The following is a 15,921-nucleotide window of genomic DNA, read 5'->3' on the forward strand; positions in this document are numbered from 1 at the left end:
TGCAACGCTTGCAGTGCGGGATGCCGTGAGCAGGTTGAGGTACGCTACACAATTACCGCGGGCATGGGGCGTGTGAGCGCGGCAAACGATGGCGGCGTGCGTGACCGTCCCTAGTCGCTAGGCCTAAATCGTTTCGCTTCGAAGCCGCGGCGGTCAGCGCTTTGGAACTGCTCAACGCTGTCATAAATCGTCTACTTATGAAACAGCCTTATTGTGAATCCTATCCTGCCATAGTAAAATAATTATAGGATTAACTCTGGCGACGCATTAATCGCAGAGCTAGTACGAGCAGATCGGATCAGCCGAAATGCACCAGCGTCAGCTGGCTTGAGCAGAAACTTTCTTGTATCATGGCTATCGCTCTTACCAGCAATTTGCTGCTGGTCAGCGATCCTCACAAGGGCTTCATACTTGGTATTCGGTTCAGTATTCCAGATGCCAACAAATTTCAGTACGCTTTATTTCGGACATCGGCGCTAATGATCCGCCGTGTTGCTCGCATACGGTATGCTGGAGGAGGTGCCACAGAGAGAGAGAGAGAGAGAAAACTTTATTTCAAAAAGAAAAAGAAAAAAAAAAGAAATAAAAGGGGGGGGGGGGGCAGTGAGTGGAGTCTTCATTTCAAGGCCCCAGTGGCCTGGGCTGCCGCTCTTGCCTGAGTTACCAGCCTACGCTGGGTCTCTAGATCATAGCATAGCAGAGTGGCCTCCCACTGCGCCTCCGAAGGGTGCATGTTTATATGTGGAGGTTTGGGGCCTGTGCACCCCCATGTGACGTGGTAGGCGGTGGGCTGGTCGTTGCACCAAGGGCATATGTCTGTGTAGTGTTCTGGGAACATTATGTTGTATTGATGTAGGTTGGGGTAAGTGTTGGTTTGGAGCTGTCTCCATTCCCGCGTTTCTTGTGCATTTAGACCCTTGTGTGGAGGGGTATAAATCCTACGTTGTTCTCGTAGGTATTTAAGTCGCGCGCCGTAAGTCGCTGGGACAGGAATGCTGGTTGTGAGATCAGGACTGGTGGCCGCTCGGTTTGTGTGACCTCGAGCTAGCCTATCTGCGACCTCATTACCTTCCAATCCAGAGTGCCCCGGAACCCAAATGATCTGATGTTTGAGCTGTGAGTTTGAAGCCAATGGGTTAGTTGTGAAGCGAGCTAATTTTGTAGGTATTCTGCCTGCAAGAAGGAGCCGACATGCCGCTTGTGAGTCGGTGATTACGTGAAGCTCTCGATTGGTCGAGTCTCCCTAGGTAATGGTAAGCACGATCGCCGCCACTTCCGCTTCTGTGATAGTACAGTGCGGGATGGACATGCTGGAGACTTCTGTGTATGAAGAGCCCACCACCACGGCTGCTGCTGCTTTCGATGTATGCTCGTATAGAGCGGCATCCACATAGACAGTTCTCGGACTGCGTTCCACTGCACTGGACTGTACTGTTGTGGACTGGAGACATGTTCTTTGGGAGCGGGGACACATATACTCTTGCCCGGTACGGAACAGGAATGTTAGTCGTTGACTGTATAGCTTGTACGTCCGAAGGATAGCCAACGCGCTCGAGAATGAGCCGGCCTGTCTCAGTTGACAGAAGGCGTTTCCTTTGGGACAGGAGGACAGCCTCTTGAATTTCTTCAGATGTGTTGTGCAGTCCAAGAGCTTCCAATTTGACGTTGGAGGTGTATGGTGGGAGGCCTAACGCGTTCCTGTAAGCTGCACGTATCATTGCGTTCACTTTGTTGAGATCTCTTCGAAGCAGGGTGAGGTAAGGTAGTCCATAGGAGAGGCGACTGATGACCAGCGCCTGCACCAGATGGATCGTGTCTTCTTTCCTCATGCCTTTTCTGTTTCTGGCACCCGGCGGATCATTTTAGAGATCTGCTGTGTTGTATTCTTGAGGAGGTGGAGCACGTGGTCTACTTTTCTATCGCTTTGGAGCCAGAGACCCAGGATTCGTAGAGTGGCACTTCCCGGATTGAGACCCCATGCAGGAGAATGCTAAGATTGCCTGGTGATGTATAGTGGTACCCACGCATGCGGATGACTTCAGATTTATCTGGGGAGCATTGGAGCCCGCATCGAAAGGGCTCTGTTTTCACGCAGGTTGCGGCTGCTTGAAGTGTTTCTTTTTTCTGGCCTAGAGAGCCGGTGGTTGTCCAGATCGTAATGTCATCAGCATACAGGGTGTATCCAATGTTTGGAATCTGTTGCAGAGCCCTTGCAATTCTAATCATGGCGATGTTGAAGAGGAGTGGGGAGATGACCGATCCCTGTGGTGTGCCCTTGTTTGGCATGTCTTGTTTGGCAGCGGTGTTTACGGCGGTCGAGGAGGTGCTGCCATCGTGCGGTGCTTGACCGCCTGAGGAGCTCGCGCAGCGCACGAGCAGACGACTTTCGCAGCTACCGGAAGTGTGTCCATGACGTCATGACTGCAGTGGCCGCAGCGAATGGCAGCTTCTAGCAAGCCTTGCCAGTCAACTCACTCGTGACTTCACGGTTTAAGGAAATAGTTTCATGCGACACTGCCAAGCGACGACCTCTCTGCCCGCGAATTTCAATAAGTGCTGTTTTTAAAAATTAATAATTTATAGTAAATCGCTGGCTTTGTTCCAAGGCCTTATACTTTGGGTTAATGTTCAAAAGGATTCGTTCTACACACTGAACACGTTTATCAGTGGCTTCTTGGTGATCGTTTCAGTGGACCTTTAAGAAGCAGCAAATCTCTCTCTTTTTTTTTTGGTGAAAGTCGTCTATTCTTAACGTTGTGCTGTACGCGCAACGTAGTGCAAGATATGGCAGCTGCGAACGTTAAGAAGAGGGAGAGTTTATTTATTTATTAATTTTTTTGTGAGATTCGTTTATTCTTGCATGTATGAATCAACGAAAGCACGTGATCAGCTGCGGTCATGTCACCGGCTTATAGTATTTTTCGCTTCAAACAGCATTTGCAATTATCACGTTTTCCAATGATTTTGTGGCAGTGGACTACGCCCGCCCCAAGCGCGGTGTGATAAATCGAACCAGGCTTGTGCAATCAAGCCATCACGGGCACTTTGCCAAGTCGCTCCCCGCCACCGGAGGAGCTATAAAAAGATAAACGCGCCCTGCCGTTATCGCTGCGCAGCATCTTGGCACGCTGCCAAGAAATGAGCTGTGGATGAGACGACCGAAACGGAATGGCGCACGCCATAGACATGCAAGCGAAAACACTCGATTTCTGCCGCGGCGACAGAAACCTTGTTTTGAGCTGCCGCGGTGGCTCGAGCGGCGAGAGGGATGCAGTGCCAACAAGTCAGAAATTTTTCGCTTTGTTGCTGCCGCTCGTCGCTGAGATAGCTCAATCGCTTGCATGTGAGCGAACTGGCCTTAACGCTTTTTTTTTTTTTTTCCAAATTCTTGGGTGCAAAAGTGGAGGGTGGGTTCACTATGCGAGTGGGTTGATTACGCGACAAATACGGTATCATTTTTTCGCGTCGTAAATGCCGTCACAAGCCGATATCTGTACATCGAATTATCGATATATCGAACTATTTCGCGATCCCCTTTGAATTCGATATATCCAGTTTCGTCTGTACATGGTTATACTGTAGGTTCCTATGGGTGGCCAGGTCAAAGCTTATTAATCCAAATTAACAATAATTAAACCTGTGTTAAGCACAGGTTAGCAAAAAGTGAATGTGTCCAAATACACATTCATGTAATTAGACTGCCTGAGCCTAATTTAGGGTGTTAGGCATAGCTAGGTCAAATAATGCATGCCGTAGAATGCTTCTCCCAGCTAAGCCACTAAATTTTTGCAGGTCAGTGGACAAAAATGCCATTTGGCATTTCTGTTTTGTCTCATTTGGCCTCATTTGATCAGAAGTTGGATGTTCGTGTTATCTGTTCGTGTCATCAGTCAGGAAACACGTAGATGCAACAATTGCAATGCTACTACACAAAACAAATCTGTACTCCCAGCGTCAGCGAGCATTGCTGCTGATACTGATAGCATGGGGGAAGAAAGAGAGGTGCCCCGACGGTGCGACCACGCTGCAGCGAGAGAGCAGCCGCTTAGTGTGACTGGAAGAGAGGGCAGCCGCTAGGGGCAGCACATGTTCTGGAGGCCATCCTCTCCACTGATCTTGCTGGTGTGCCTATGGAGCAGTGGCACACACGCTGATAATTTTCCCCTTCAATATATTTACACGTTATTTACACGTCAATTTCTGAGCAAGCAGAAGCTTTCTTATTGCTCACTGATAAAAAATTAGAGCATTGCAGAATCTACATTGGAGTAATGTGAAAGCAGGGATGCTGCTGTTAGTTGCTTCTAGTTGCTTCTAGTTGCTTAATTCACTTCTTGTTTACCCATATTAGTCTGGTATCTTAAAATTGAACGCCAATCCTTTTCTATGCCCTTTTTTCGACTCTACTTCTGGTTGCGTGGCATCACATCTTCTACGTCATGGTAATTCACTTCTCGTTTACCCATTTTAGTCTTCTGTACTTTTAAATTGCAAGCCATTCCCTTCCTATGCCCTTTTTCGGCTCTATTTCCAGTTGTGTGACATCATATTAATTCATTTCGTTTGCCCATTTTAGTCTTCGGTACTTTCAAATTGCACTCCAATCCCTTCCTGTGTCCTTTTTTGGCTCTATTTCCAATTGTGTGACTTCGCATCCTTGACGACCTCATTCCCTTTTTTTTTGGCTCAACTTCAGGTTGCGGGACATCACATCCTTGATGTCAATTAACTATTTTAGTATTTGATACATTCAAATGTGGCGCCAAGCCATTGGCTAATGAGACCATTTTCGCCTTTGCTTTTAAATTTTCTGCCTCTAATTAATTATCTAATTAACCTATTAAGGCTTAATTATTTTTCAGACACATTACGTCACCCCTTATCAATTGACTCCACTCATTAACCTCTACCACTTCTCAATTACAACTGCTGTGGGCACGATTTTGCGTGTTTTGCCTCTAATAATTGGCTTAATTATTATTGGCTTAATTATTTTTTCTGACACATTGCGTCACCCTCCCTTGATTAATACCACTCATTAACTTCTACCATTTCTCAATTACTCACAATTGCTGCCGACAAATTTTAAATTTTCTGCCTGTAATTACCTAATTAATTTATCGGCCTAATTGTTTTTTCGACAACATTGCTTCACCTTCTATCGACTGACACCACTCATTAACCTCTACCACTTTTCAATTACTCACAACTGCTGCGGACATGAATTTGCGTGTTTTGTCTGTAAATAATTACCTAATGAACTTATTGGCTTAATTATTTTTTATGACAGCGCATCCCCTATGTTGCAGGGAGGTTGCGACAGTTCAGTAGACAAAGACGGCAAAAAAAAAGTCGTAACTTGAGAAAGCTCGCGTAAGCCACTGTACGCTATTGTGGTAGCTGAAAAAAAAAAATCAGCTGTTACAAACAGCTAGCTGGCTGTCGAATAGTCGAATGACAGCATATGTACCACGGTTGCTGTGAGGCTGCTTCTATCTGTAATGCTAAGCCAGACAGTTACGAAGTAACTTTGAGCCGACCAAGCGTGCTCCCAGTGTGCTCGCCAATATTTGATACGGTCCAAGCTGGTCGCTGTGTCTGCATGCGTCTGCCAATCAAGAACATGGACATGCGGTGCTGGTTGCGGTTGCGGTTCTTTGTTTTGATACTAGTTTTTATGCGCTTTAAGTTTCATTTAAGCATTCAAGTGGAATGGTGCCAGATGCCTTAAGCGATATCAGCTACCTGGTTATATGCTGACGTATGTGTGAGGCATTGCCTCACATTTACGTCTTTTCCCGTAAATAAAAAATTAAAAAAGGACTACGGACTGCAAAGCTTTTTCTGGTTACGCATACAAGTAAAACAATCGATTGTAGCACCCTTGCTTGAAATTGTGCCATAATGTTTTACTATGTGATAAAAAAAAATGCGGACACATGGGCGCGAATACGGGCTCTGCTTTTCGAATATCATGTCATTATATTTATGTCTGGGAGGCAACAAAAAATCACTAGAGCTGTCCGTATTATAACTGGCATGGTTAGCGTTTTATTCAAATAGCGTGCTTTGCTATTCGAATTTCTTCTCATCACGCTTCTACCACACGGATAGAAGCGCGATGAGGAGGAACTCTGATAGAGAAGCTCGCAGGCGCTCCACGATGTCCGCATTCCTTTTCTATCCCGATAGCTTCGGACAACTTGCGCATGTTGGCAGCTGTGAAGGCTAATCTAGTTCTCTGGCACTCCTTTGTTACACGGTGGTCACTCGAGTGCTTTAAACAAATATTACATTACCCAACTATCGCAAAAACCTCAAAGTTGCATATCAGTTAAGAAATCATTCATGCGGCCCCGAGTGAAATTATAACCCAGAAAATGGACAAAAATATAAATGTACATAGTACCTCCAATTGAAAAAAAAATTGTTTCAAGCAGGCGAACGCTCCTATGCGTCAAAATCAAGCGCCCTTCCCAGGCGTGCCCATAAAAACGCCAGCGAAACGAGCGGCGAGACAGGCACACAGTACTGCGAAAAAGTCGCACTAAGTGGCCGCCCCTCCCGCCGGTCGAATTCAAACTGTTTTCTCCTACTACGTAAGTAGGGTAGAATGACGCGCACTATGATGCAAGAGGAGACTCCGTGATTGCTGGCGCACGGAGAGCAGAAGTTGAGCCCGTGCGGCTCGCGGCGTTGACCCTCAGGGGCCAACGTGGCAACAGCGTACTCGCAATCGACTATCAGCTCACAATAAGTGACAGCCACAGCCGAAATAAATAAAACGATGAAGAGAGTAATTTACCGAGCGATGGGTCCACGAAAGAAATAAAAAAACAGAGCGCTTGTAATGCATAATACTTTACGTGTTTCCCAAGCTTTTGCGCTCCTTCTTGCACTGTGTATAAACAAACCGAGCCCTCGGTCATCGCAACGCTTCCCAGAATGTTTACATACAAATAAAATTTAGTCACCAGCAAAATAGTGTCCTCGCTGCTGCGCTTGCCAGGCTTGAAGCTTCGTCGCTCTTTTTTCCTTGAAGGTTTGTGCTACAGCTCCGTGTTCAGCGAAAATTACGTCCACGGTAGCAGAACATGACCGGCGCTCCTAAATTTGCCAGCGCTGTAAAATTCCACATGTTAAAATGATTCCAGTGCACAATATAGTGCTCATAGGCATCCAGAACATTAGTTGCAAGTCGTGAGAGCAGGCAGCATGCTCCGATGGTCAAGAAGTTGTAATTTTTAGACCGGCAGCAATGGCCTGTATACCTCGAAACATGAAGTTCCATTATAAATGCGGCTGTGACATAATATGCAGAAATATTTCCCGGCTTCCTATGTCTCGGCGTGGCCGAGTGGTTAGCGCGGAATGTTACGGAGCAAGAAGTAGTGAGTTCGAATCCTGCTGGTGATGTCACTTTGTTTCTTCTACGAATTGATTTTTTTAGCTTTTTTAATGTATTTGTGATGCTTCGTTATTTTTTAGTTTTTACTTTTTATCCGAGGCCCTTTTTTCGCCGGGCGACCAGCGCAATAGGCAAGGATGCAATAGGGGAACAATGACATTTGGAATAAGATCGACGCTGTACTTGGTATGAGCGGCAGTTATGCCCCTTTTGTTTACGATGCCTGCAAATAGCATGTTAAAGCTCTTGTTGCCACAGTATGTGGGTCAGATGTTCCATGATTTAGTGAACAATTGAATGATAATGCGTTTTTCCTTCGGCGTTTAGCTTATGTACGCTTTTCGCGGCGTATGTAGCTGCAGTCGAGCGGTCAGGTCAGGGTTAACGGGAGCTCGCAGTTGAAGCGGCGACGGCGGCGATATGTTGGCTCAAAAGTGGGAACAAAGGAGCGTGTCGGCGGCTGCGGATTTTGCTCACTCGCACCTCCGAATGCTCAAATGTAAACGGCCAGGCACATCTGCTGCTCCGAGCTCGTATTTCAGGCGCCGCAGGTCCAAAACGAAACTATCTGAGCACGCACGAAGTGCCTGAGCCAGAACATAACCGAAACTACATCGAAACTGATGTGGGCGCCTGTGGCTCCTCTAAGTATATTTTTGTATTTGCCTTGTAACGTTTAAGTTGTCTTTTCGCCGTCGTTTATGTATGATAAAAGCATGTTATCATATTCGAGACAAAACCTACTACCGCACTCAAACGGGCAACCTAATTCGCATTTGACAGCCTCCGGGATCTGTTGCGCGTCACGTGATTTGTAGTTGCGAATCTCGGCTGTGGCGGCAATACCTGTATTTCTGTTCTTCCTCTTTAGTACCTTATAACAGCTCTGTTTTCAGTAAGAGTGGACTTTTTGTAATCAAGAATTGGCATTCTATCGATACAAGCCTACTTCATTTCTCTCTTTAATGTCTCTTTAAAATGTCAATGACGATGGAGGGGCGAAATTCACGCCATTTCTGTTTGTATCTACCCGCATGGTACTTTATGGTTTATTTTTTCTCATAAAAGGTGTGCGTCAGAATCGGGTAAATACAGTAATACGTTACAGCTGATATGTTATGTGGTGAAGTCTATTTTGAAGGTGTATAGTACTTTTAACAACATTGATAAATGGCTGAAATTGTTAGTTTTCTGCACAGTCTCCTGCTCATAGCACAGCTTACCGGTGTTGTGTTTTTGAACTTTTTGTGGTTCGCGATCTGATCTGTTGCATGATAGAAGTGCGAGCTGGCTGGCCCTCGGAGTTGCCTAAATTCTGCTCAGGGAGCTCTTCTCTGAAAGCTAGGTGGTTAAATATGGCTCGAAGTGGCTGAAAGAGCTTCACACTTGGTTTTGTTCTGAAGAAGCCATCACACGTACCGTCTTTGTTGCATAAACTCTAGCAAGTAAAGATGATAAAACAGCGAGGAACACTGAGCATGTGTAATTACTCAAGAGCGAGTTGAAGTCTATGCTTGCTAGGACCATTAGCTAAAGTTACAGGCTGCTCGACACTTCAGTCATAATCGGGGCTAAAGCAGTTTTCGGAGTTCTTTTGCTACAACTGTCAAATTGAAAGCTACAACAGAAACACCAGAACTGTGCAGGTAACACCAAAATCGTAGCGCGCTTTTGTTCGAGCTCGGTGCTGCTTGTTTCCATTTGAGACCGTCCCACTCCAAATTATTTCCCCTATGTCGCATTAGCTGAAAAATTAAGTAGAACTACATGGAAACAAAAACTACAGTTGTTATACTATCTGCCTGGAGAAGATTACATGTTCCAATGCACGCAAATGTTTTTGGCAGCATGTAAAAAGTTATTATTACTGATATATGAACGATGGCGTGGCCCTGAAAAAGTTAGATTCATGCACCTGGCTTGCTTACTGGCTGAGATTGCTGCAATGAGCATCCATTGTCACTTGTTACGGCTATTCCTCATGGCTACACATCCTTCTAGAGTAGGGTGTGAAACCATTTCTTTTTTTTTAACGCAAGCTTGCCATAAGGCATATTATAGAAACTTGTATAAATTATTTTCGGTAAGGAACCGGAGCAGGCTCCCACTCTTGTCGTTCTCGTAGAGCCATTTAGAGAAGTCTTCTTCCCTTGTTGTGGTTAGTCCCCCTTCGTGCAGAATCTGTGTCCATGATGCCCTTGTCCCTGCACAAGTCCACAGCAGGGGGTGAACATCCACTTCTGCAGCTGGTGTGGAACACTTCGGGCATGTGGTTGGTCCGGTGTCTGCTTGAGATTCCCATCGGCATGTAACCGACGGGGTAAGGGCTGTCCCAGTTCTTATCCTTCTAAGGGGAACCTCCTCCAATCTCGTTAAGTTACGAGGGAGTGGGAATGTAGATGGGGGAATGAGGGCACGTGTACTTTTCCTTAAAGATGATGCTAAGATGGGAACAGCGGAGCGGGCATCAAAAGGGAGCCTGGTGGGGGCCGCATTAGTGTTTGGAACTTCGTGTGTGAGGTGGTCAACTTTTCTCTGCTCAGCGTTCTCAGCATCGTCTTGTGTCCACTGTATCTGGATGCGTATCTTTGTTTTTTTATTGAGTGCGTGGATTTCCTGGGTTACACAGAGTCTTTGTTACTTTCTTCAGTTGTTTTATGGCGGCTAAGGAGTCTGCATAGATGTGGGCTTCTGTTATGGAATCTATTTTATTTATGGCCTCCATAGCATCACGGATTGCATAGAGTTCCATCACAAGCGGGTCCGGGTATTCTGAAACATATTCTTTATGTACCTTTAGTTCACTGTGTGTTGGACTAGTAGCTGCTGTTCTACCGCCATCTTCTATAATTGATGCGTCCGTATATGCAATGCAGGTACCTGGAAGTGCATCAACCAGAGGTCGAGATGCCAGCTTTTGTTTGCAATGAAGCCGAGTGGTCTTGTTTGTCGTAATAGTCGTGAATTCCCACGGAGGGGGGTCAGCCATTGGAGGTGTTTTAACGGCCACTTCGTTTGCAAGGATGCTGTGGGCATAACGTACTTTCACTTCATATCCCTTGTTGCCTCTCGTTGTTCAGTTAATTCTGTCAACATATTTATCTGTGCAAACTCTTGGAGAATAGGGATAGGGGTAAGTTTTGGTAAGGCCATGATAGTGCGCATTGCGTTTCTATTGTTTCCAATTTCGCCCACTGCCGCCTTGTGAGTCTTTTCAATTGGGCCTGGTATAGTATCCTCGGCTGTAACACCGATTGTACAAGACGTCTTGCCATGTCCGCTCGAGCTCCTCCTCCTCTAGACGAAATGTGTTTTATCAAGTGTAAGGAAATCGCAGCTACTTTTTTCACCTTATGAAGCCATTGTGTTCCTTTGCCGGATTTGTGAATTTCTAAGCCAAGAACTCTCAACTTGTCCACCTCTTCCAATGCCTGATTTCCAATCTTTAAGGTGACTCTTTGCGTTGCCAGTTGTTTTCTTCCATTCTTGTTTGCAACAAGAATGTAACTGGACTTTTGAGGTGACAATTCCAGACCTGCATATTGGACGTACTCAGCTATGGTATTTAAAGCCTCTTGCAGATACCGATTCTGTCTCTCAAGTTGTTTATGAACAGACCAAATCGTGATATCATCTGCGTATATCATGAGCTGCACTTCTGGTATTTCAGCTAATTTCCACGCCAATGGGATCAGTGCGATATTAAATAGCAAAGGTGCTAACACTGACCCTTGTGGCACGCCTCTGTTCGAGGTGTAATTGCCAATTTGTTTTCCGTTTATCCAAATAGAAAACGTCCTGTCCTTAAGCAGATTATGTACTGCTTTTATGACCTGCAAAGGAATGCCCATACATTGCATGTTGCTAAGAATCTTGGCATGTAACACGCTGTCGTATGCCTTTGCCAAGTCGGTAACCACTACAGTGCGCACTAGGTGGCTATAAGGCGACACGTGTATGACCTCTTTAGCGAGAATAGCCAGTCCATTTTCTGTGCCAAGATTTGTTCGGAACCCAATTTGTCAAGCATGGTATTTTTTATTACTTTCCAACCACCATGATAGGCGGGTGGCTATCATCTTTTCATAGATCTTGCAAATTGTGGGTGTTAGCTGCTGCTTACTTTTGTAGTCGCACGGGCCTGGGCTCCTGATTGACATGATGCATTTCCCATTATTTCCTCCAGACGAGATCCTGACTGCCAACGATGAGCTGACCAACGTGATCAACATATACAAGAAGACCATGGGGCTCGAGCCAGCCGTCAATGGTGGTGCTGTGGCCACTGCCAGCGATGCTCACGGTACACTTTTTCCTTTTCTGCCCTTCAGGATCATTACGTCCGGTTACCATTAGGTTATTGTTAACCTCATCGCGTGACCATTACCTGCCCTTGCTTCATGAAAATGTGTTGTCGTTAACTTCATAATTGATATATTGAAATGGCCCTCTTTCTTGCGCTCTGCATGCCCTGCTGCTGTCATTATTGGCGAAATAAGCGGAGTGCATGAATGCATTTTTGTGATAAAATTTGGGCTACCTGTAAGCTGAGTGTGCCCAGTTCAGTTGTATGCTCAGCAGGTCTGTTGACAGCTGGGTTGGAATCTCGTGTTGTGGGTGCACGTGCAGCTGTGCCGGCTCCAGTGCCGGCAGCCCCTGCCGGCTCCCTGCTGGACCTGGGCTCCCCGGGTCCAGATTTGCATGGGGAGACCAGCAAGAAGGTGGGTGGGCCCACTGACCTCAGTCTGCTTGATGACCAGCTACTTGCCCTGGGTGAGTTTACCCTCTTGTCTTCCTGGAGTTGAGAAGGTTGAAGTGCGCAGTGCCTGTTGTGTCCCTGTTCTCTCTGTTGCCCATGTTCTCGGCGCTCTTGTTAACTGCGTGTTCATAACACCCCCAGAGTTCCTCTCTAAGTGAAGAGTGCAAAAAGCGAAATAAAACAAAAAAGCAAATAACATCTGGATGGGAGAAAACAATGACGACATACAGTGCTCAGTTGTTATTCATCATAGCCCTCCACTCTCATGGAGCAACTTGTCAAGTGATAAAAACCTTGAATAATAGTAATAATAAAAACAAATCTAGAAAGGTCATGAGACCACAAGGGCCTTGTCATTAAAGCACATTAGAATACAGTGGGCTGTTGATAATGCGTACTTGATGTTAAACATTAGTGTTCTCCTCACACTGCACTCCTCCTCGAGGCTGCTCGAAGCAATGATGTCTCTTTGTGCCGCCAAAGGTGCAACACCTGAAAGGAGCCGTGACACAGCTACACAGTACAGCTCAACATTTGTTGAACTTCAGTACTCCTTACATTGGATAAGGGGCAAAAGGGACTGCACCGAAATTGTTGTCGAGTATTTTATTCATTCCTTGAGCTAAGAAGTTTGCTTCAGGTTACTTCTTTCGTGAAGCAACTACTGGCACCTTCTTCTTTGCGAAAGGGTAGATTTCCTTGATTGCCCTGGCCACAATGAGCACTCGTTCCCGTTTTATGTTCGTGAGACCTGAGCATGAAATTTGAACTCCCTGCATAAAAGATGGAATCATGGATTTTTTTTTTGCAGTATTGTGCGTTTTTAGCATGGAAAGTTTAACACTTTCCTGTCTGTGCCTATTCCCGTCGATAGCCGGCTATTGATGGTTTCACGATTCGAATTTTCCCGCTTTCAAAGCGCTCCTTGACAAGTTGCATCTTCCAGTGGGAAATAGAGGAACCCTTCTTTCAGTTTTGCTTTTGGCTTAAATTTTTGCCTTGCCGCGCCTGTCCAGGTGGTCTCCAGAGTCAGGTGATCGGCACTCCTCGTTTACATCATGGTGCCAAATTCGCGATATCCTGCTGCGCGGAAACGGCATGTTTCCATGAAAGTTTACGCATCGGAGAGCTCGTTTTTAGATGCGAACAGCAGCGGTGATGTCTCGGAAGACGAATTCAACTCTTCAGGCTTTAGCACTGACAGCGAAACTACGTCAAACCGACCCGGGAACGTTGACAGTCATGCCCCGATAAGTTTTGCTTTCGCTCCCAAATTGTTCTGCTTTTGCTGCACGCTGATCGGAAAAAATCACTGTTCTGAAGGTCACAACTGTTATCTCCAGGGTGACGCCTTTTGGGCAGTACCGTATTTACTCGCATAATGCTCACACTTTTTTTTCCGGAAAATTGATGCTAGGTTGGGGGGTGCTATAACTATGCGGGGAAAAGTTTTGAGCAAATGTTTTAGACCGCTAAAAGCAAATTTAAATAGGTGTGAATCAGGATTCTTAGGTCAGCTATTGTAAATATAACCATAACATTACTTTCAAGCAGAACTTACTCTTGTTTTAAAAGTACAGGGTAGCCAAGAGCAGAAATTGGTAAAGCACTTTATTTGCCGCACGTAGCCTCATCATCACTCCCGCGCTTCGTGGTATAATGCTCACAGCAGTCTGCGCAACGAAAAGGCGAAACGGTTGCGGCGTCGACGGCGCTTCCGAAAACTCCGGAAGAGGCGCTGGTGAACATAGCCAGAGTGGCCAGACCAAATCGGTGTGTGGCGGCTAGGTAAGGCGTGTGACATGGTGCGACATGGTGTGACAGGTGTGACATGGTACGCAGACTGGGAGATAGATAAAATGGCGGCTTTGTATGATGCAGTTGCGGTTTCAGACCTTCCGTTGCATCAAAAAAGTTCGAAAAATTGGATGGCAGGGGGTTCGAGCGTCCGAAATTTCAGATGCCCTTATACATTGATTCTATGAAGCTCGTGGCGGTGCCACGAAGATGTCCGGAATATCGGGCATGTCCGAAAATTTGGCCATCCGAAAATTCGGTCGTTGACTGTACTCCGTTTTTCAAAACCTATCGACAGTGACATCTCTGCGATGAGAACGTGTACATAGGTAAACAACACGACGTCATCAAACAACTGTGACGTGGAGTCGGTAAAGCAGAGCAGTGACAACACAGGATAGCTCACCGTGTCTGCACCTCTGGGCATGGCCAGACTAGATTCTAGCCAAGCCCCGAGAAAGTTCTATGCTTCTGTTCACTTTACTCGATGGTTTCTTCGCTGGTGCATGTTACAATTACTTCATCTGGTGTTCGATCCTGCTGTCAGCGTGTTCTTCAAGCATGAAGCTTGAGTATACTTTGCGCACACTCGCGCAGGCACACCGATCGGACTCCGAAAGGGTAGGCAGAGCTTACTTTTTTCATTTTATGCCGGACTAGTACAACTTGAACCCGGTGTACATATGAAGACTGCCTGCTATACTCGGGCCCCAACAGCATGCCTGCACAAGTGTAGAGTTTTCGGCAACAGTGCCTCTCGATGGCGCGCCACGAACAAACTGCGCCACTCCCTGCCTACCCTATACGTCGCTAGCCCTAGCTGGTTTCACATCGAAGCGGCAGCGGACGGAGCTTCGGAACGGGCTAACACTGTAATAAACATCTGACTTTCGCACAATTTTACTGAAAAGCCCGTCTCGTGAAATATTTTCTTGCTTTGCACGACGCCTTCAGCAGTGGAGTTAGCAGCAAAAGAAAAAAAAAAACTCGCTTGTATTGCTGTAATTAGTTCTACCAGGACTTCAGTATTGGCCAAACAATCCTAGCAATTTAATGGTGATTGATGCTCCTTTTTACAAAGAGTTGTTATATAAGCAAATAAGCACCGATCCGTGATAGCTGGATTATTCATAGCGGAGGCTATGTGGCCGCTATGACTTGGAAGCCGATCGCGGTGGCCACGGCTTTAGGCACCTGAATTGACTTGATTGCACTAGATGGCGCCACATGCTTGAATGGTGGCACGCAGGCCTGCTGCGTCGGGACCAATCAGCGCGTGAGCAGGCGTGAGTACAGGAGCCATCGGGAGAGGTTACGGGTTACGGCACTTGAGCAGGAAATAAAAATAAAAATAGAAGACTCAAAGCTGAAATTTTATGCCTCGCTAGGCCATAAAATCAAAGAAAACCCAAAGGAGCTGTGGAAATTCGTGAAGTCCAGCCGAAAAGACCAATTTCTATTCCACTCATACTCTCTGAACAACCTGAATTAGGCTACATCACTAATGACGTCGAGAAAGCTAACAGGTTCAACTGTTACCTTCAATCCGTTTTTTCTACTCCCATACCTTTAGCCAACCAAGAACCGCTGAACCATAATCTACCCCCAGTGTCTCGGTTCTTCGCAACCTGTGAAGGAGTGACGAAACTGCTTTCTGATTTAAAGCCCAACTCAGCTTATGGTCCGGATTTTATTCCATGTACTGTTTTAAAGGCCTGTGCGGCAAGCATAGCCAGATTCTTGGTTGTCATATTTTATAAGTCTCTGGAAACCTTTCTTTCCTTTAGAATGGAAAACTGCCAACATGGTCCGGTACACAAGGTAGGTTGTCGCTGTGTTGTCTCGAATTATAGACCAATTTCTCTTACCTGTGTGAGTTGCGAAGCCTTAGAACGCATCATCTACTCCAACGTAAATCACTTGCAGGCCAATAATTTTTTATTAATACTCAACATGG

At 46.0% G+C, this 15,921-nt stretch overlaps 1 protein-coding gene across 1 annotated transcript in view; it reads left to right on the forward strand.

Annotated features, from left to right (window-relative positions):
- Positions 1–15,921, forward strand: part of Gga (ADP-ribosylation factor-binding protein Gga) — a 75,227-nt gene that overhangs the window by 31,622 nt on the left and 27,684 nt on the right. The window contains exons 9-10 of the mRNA XM_084604890.1: positions 11,595–11,711; positions 12,038–12,181. Of these exons, the coding sequence (XP_084461016.1) occupies positions 11,595–11,711; positions 12,038–12,181 (261 nt within the window). The remainder of the gene's footprint in view (positions 1–11,594; positions 11,712–12,037; positions 12,182–15,921) is intronic.

The sequence above is a fragment of the Amblyomma maculatum genome, chromosome 5 (genome assembly GCF_055883805.1).
Source record: "Amblyomma maculatum isolate TAMU_Amacu chromosome 5, ASM5588380v1, whole genome shotgun sequence".
Lineage (NCBI taxonomy): Eukaryota > Metazoa > Arthropoda > Arachnida > Ixodida > Ixodidae > Amblyomma > Amblyomma maculatum.